The sequence below is a fragment of the Corapipo altera genome, unplaced genomic scaffold, assembly GCF_003945725.1.
Source record: "Corapipo altera isolate COAL_440 unplaced genomic scaffold, ASM394572v1 63901, whole genome shotgun sequence".
Taxonomy (NCBI): domain Eukaryota; kingdom Metazoa; phylum Chordata; class Aves; order Passeriformes; family Pipridae; genus Corapipo; species Corapipo altera.
Window position 1 is genome coordinate 1 of NW_020887207.1, and position 4,572 is coordinate 4,572.

General features: G+C 69.5%; 1 protein-coding gene across 1 annotated transcript; it reads right to left on the reverse strand.

Annotated features, from left to right (window-relative positions):
- Positions 1-269: 269 nt before the first annotated feature.
- On the reverse strand, positions 270-4,491 carry LOC113941504 (E3 ubiquitin-protein ligase HUWE1-like; the record flags this gene model as incomplete). The annotated part of the gene is given in 9 exon segments (XM_027632655.1): positions 270-397; positions 474-676; positions 864-996; positions 1,095-1,251; positions 1,333-1,439; positions 2,019-2,172; positions 2,174-2,638; positions 3,241-3,847; positions 4,389-4,491. Coding segments are annotated over 9 exon segments (2,057 nt in total), but the record flags the coding sequence as incomplete, so codon positions are not given.
- Positions 4,492-4,572: the final 81 nt, after the last annotated feature.

Here is a 4,572-nt window from a genome sequence, read left to right on the forward strand (position 1 = left end):
GAGGGGATGGGAGAAGGGAATGGCAGCATAAGGAAAGGGAGGATGAGGATGAGGATGGGAGAGGATGAGAAGATGAGGATAAAGAGGGGGCAGGATGAGGCTGAGGAGGGCATGGGAGCAGGGGTGGGAGGCTGAGGAGAGGGAGAACGAGGATGAGGAGGGGGTGGGAGGCTGAGGAGGGAGCAGGACAAGGAGGGTGTGCGAGGCAGGGGCTGAGGAGGGGCAGAGGCTGAGGAGGGGGTGGAGGAAGGCAAGGCGGCCGTGCTAACCGTGTCTCCCCGCTGCCGCCTCCGGGCCCTCTGGCCCTCACGTACCATTTGTATGATGGCGTCGGCCTCGGCCTCCAGCTGCCGGACGGCGGCCTGGATGCTGCCGGCCGCCCCCAGGCCCCCGGCGCCTGCGGGGCACAGCGGGGGGGTCAGGGCGGGCGGCGCGCGGGGGGCGCGGGGCGGGGGCCGGGGGGGGTCCCTTACCCAGCCGGCCGGGGGGCTTGGCCTTGCGGTGCGCCCGGCGCGTGTCGTCCCGCAGCTGGATGATGACCTGCAGCACCCGCAGGAAGAAGCGCTGCGTGGACGTCTTGGAGGTGAGCACGGACATGGAGGGCAGCTGCAGCTCCCGCCCGCCCAGGGCGCGCTTCTGCGACGCCACGATCACCACGCTCTCCGCCGTGTCGAACCTGGGGGCACCGGAGGGACCGGGGGGAACGGAGAGGACGAGAGTTACCAGCAGGGATGGGGGCACACGATGGGCACGGGAGCTGCCAGGGGGCCCACGGCAAACGGGGCACGGGGTTATCAGAAGGACCCGGAGCGAGCGGTGGGAGCGGGACCACGGGAAGGGCCCAGAGCACGCCAGGCACTCACCGGCTCTGCATCTTGCCCTTGAGTTTGGCGCTGGGCGGCTGCTCCTCGGGGAGCCCCTCGGGGGAGGGGGCCTCGAGCTGCGCCCGGCGCTGCTGCTCCAGGTTGTACTCACGGAGCTCGGCCAGCAGAGTCCCTGGGGGGGGCAGGGGGGGGGTGGCATGGGCCGGGGCCCCCCCCGGGGCCCCTCCTCACCGATCTGGCAGCCCATGGCCCCCCCAGGCCCCCCCTCACCGATCTGGCGGCACAGGGCCCCCCCCAGCTGCCGGGCCCCGCTGAGCAGCAGCCGCAGGACGGTGTCCCGGGTCCCCGCGTCCCCCCGCGAGAGCTGCAGCAGCACGTTGGCCGCGTCCTCCAGCCCCTCCTCCGAGCACGAGTGGGATGTCAGCACCTGGGGACAGGGCACAGGGAGTGTTGGGGACAACTGGGGACACCGAGGACCACCCCTCTCCCCGATCCTGGCCCCCGTTACCTCCACGGAGAGCTGGAGCTGGGCCTCGGTCAGGCCCGTGGCCGCCAGCCGGGGGTCGGGACCCCCCTCAGGGACCTTGGCCGGGGACTTGGAGCTCTTGGCCGGGGCTGTGGACAGAGGGGACACGGGATTGGGGGTGGTGGCAGGGGAGGGGAGATGCCACCGAGGCCGTTGGCAAACGGTGTCTCTCCTTCAGGGTGAGCCCAGTCCCTCCCTGTGCTCTCAACCACCCGATGCCACCTCTGTCTCCACCTGTATCCCCACTCCTGTCCCCATCCATGACCCCATCCCTATTTTCCCACCTCCGTGACCCCATCCTTGTGTCCTTGTCCCTACAACCTCATCCCCACCCCATTCCTATTTTCCCACCTCTGTGTCCCCATCCCTGTTCTCCCACCCCCGTGTCCCCACCCCATCTCTGTGTCCCCACACATGTGCCCAGCCACACCCCTGTACCCATATCCATGTCCCCAACCACATCCCTGTACCCATATCCATGTCCCCAGCCACACCCCTGTACCCATATCCATGTCCCCAGCCACATCCCTGTACCCATATCCATGTCCTCTGTTCCCACATCCCCATCCCCATATCCATCCTCTTGTCCCCGTGTCTCCATTCCTGTACACGTCCCCCTTGCCACATCTCCATCCCCCCATCCCCACCCCTGTGCCCCCCACACTCACCCCCAGTGCCTCCAGCCCCCGCCGTGGCCGTGCCGGTGCCGCTGCCGTTGCCCCCCTGTGCCGGGGGGCTCCCGGGCGCCGTCGCCCCCCCCGAAGCCGCCGCAGCCCCCCCAGCGGGCGTGGCGGGCGCGGGGGCTCCGTTCTGGGGCGTGGCCCCCCCCCTCGGCGGCCTTGCCCCCCTCGGGGAGGGCGATGGAGATGAGGGACAGGAGGCGCAGCAGCTTCTCGGTGAGGAGGGGGCTGCGCCGGATCACGCCGTGGGACAACATGTTCATCAGCTGCCCCAGGGGCGACGCCTCCAGGCCCCCCCCCGCGGCCTCGGGCTCGGGGCCCCCCCCGCCGCCCCCCGCCCGCGCAGACCCCTTCCCCTTCCGGCTCACGTTCATGTTGTCCAGCTTCACCAGCAGGTCCCAAAAATCGGTGGAGAGGCTGCCGGAGGGCGGGGGAGGGGCGGGGGAGGGCGTGCCGGAGGGGGGGGGGGGGGGCGGGGGCGCCGGCGGGGGCGGGGGGGGGGGGGGGGGGCAAGGGCTGCCCCCCGATTTTGGGGGGCCGCGGTCACGTTCCGGGTCGGTCGTTGCCGGGTCTCGGCCTCGTTGTTGGGTGAAGTGGCTGGGGAAGACCTGGGGGGGGGGTGGGGGGGTGTTAGTGGGGTGCTGGTGACACCCCAGAGGTTGTGGGACCCCCGGACACCACCAGCACCCCCCTCAGTCCCACCTCCCCTCCCAAGGAGGCCTCAGCCACCCACAGGCCCCACACGGGTTTTGGGGACCCCCCCCAGGTGATGTTCCCTGTGCCACTGTGACCCCCAATTTGGGGGAGTTTCCCAGCTGTGCCCCCCACACGCACTCCCAGATATGGGGGGCTTCCAGCTCCCCTATGAGGTGTCCCAGAGCTCCCCCAGCTTCCTCCAGCACCCTCAAAGTCCCCCCAGTCCCACTAAGGAGACCCCAACCACCCCCTAAAATGCCCTGGTACTGCCCAAATGTCCCAGCGCTCCCCAGAACCACCAATGAACCCCCAGAAACCCAATGACGTGATCCAGTGTCCCGCAATTTCCAGTTCCATGGAGGAGACCCAATCCCCCCCTTACGCGTCTGTAACCCCCAAAACCTGCCCCACTGGCCTCCAAAATCCCCCAGGGCCCTCCCAGTTCCACTGAGGAGCCCCAGACCACCCCCCAACGTGCTCCCCGTGCCCCCCAAGGCCCCCCTGGCCCCCTCACCTTGGCCAGCTGGATGAGGGTGTCGAGGACGTGCCGGCACACGACGGGGGCGGCCTGGGGGTGGATGTGGACGGCGGAGCCGGCGGCCGCCGCGTGTTTCTCCGTGTGCTTGCGGCCCGGCACCCTCTGGATCTGGAAGATGTTGGTGCGGCAGCCCAGGGCCGCGTCCATGGACACGGAGAGCCAGGAGAGCTGCCCGGAGCTGCGCGACTCCACGCGGTGCAGCAGGTCCAGCCCGCGCGGCTCCGAGCCGGGGGTCCCGCGGGCGCCGCGGCTGCGCGGCCGCTCCTCGGCGCCGGGGCCCGGCCCGGGGGGCGCGCGGGGGGTCTCGAGGCACAGCTCGCTCTCGCTGCTGCGCTGCAGGATGGACAGCAGGCTGCGCACCACCCAGCCCCGCGTGGGCGCGTGGTAGCACAGGTTGCGCAGCACCCGGTGCAGGCGGCTCGTGTTCAGCTTGGGCTCGTCCACGAAGAGCAGCACCAGGAGGCACGACAGGGCCTCGTGGTCCAGGAGCAGCCGCCCGCGCAGCCGGAGCAGGCTGTCCACGCTGCTGCCCGCCGGCCTGGGGAGCACGAGGTTAACACCCCAAAACTGCCCCCAAACCACCCTCTAAACTGCCCTGTCCATGCTGCTGCCCGCCGGCCTGGGGAGCACGAGGTTAACACCCCGAAACGGCCTCCGAACACACCCACAAACTGCCCTGCCCACCAGCCCGGGGGGTGTGAGGCCAATGCCCCGAAACAGCCCCCAAACTGACTCCAGACAGCCCTGCCCACACTGCTGCCCGCTGGCCTGCGGGGATGGAGGTTTAACACCCCAAAACTGCTCCCAAACCGCCCTCCAAACTGACCCCGAACTAACCCCAAACTGTCCTGTCCATGCTGGTGCCCACTGGCCTGGGGGGCATGAGGTTAACACCCCAAAACTGTCCTCAAACCACCCTCTAAACTGCCCTGTCCATGCTGCTGCCCACTGGCCTGGGGGCCACGAGGTTAACACCCCAAAACTGCCCTCAAACCACCCTCCAAACTGCCCTGTCCATGCTGCTGCCCATCAGTCTGGGGGGTTACAATCCAGAACTGACCCAGACAGACCCCCAACCTGACCCCAAACATCCCCCAAAGCGACCCCCAAGCCCCCACACTCACCTGCTGTGGGTACCGGTGCCCCCCATGTGGAAGGTGCCCCCGCGCTGCACCGCGAGCCGCGTGTACTGAACCCCCCGGTTCCCGCTGAGCCGGCTCGTGAACGCTGAGGGGACACGGGGCACGTGTCACACACCGGGGACAGGGAACGTGTCACGCACCGGGGACAGGGAACGTGTCACACACC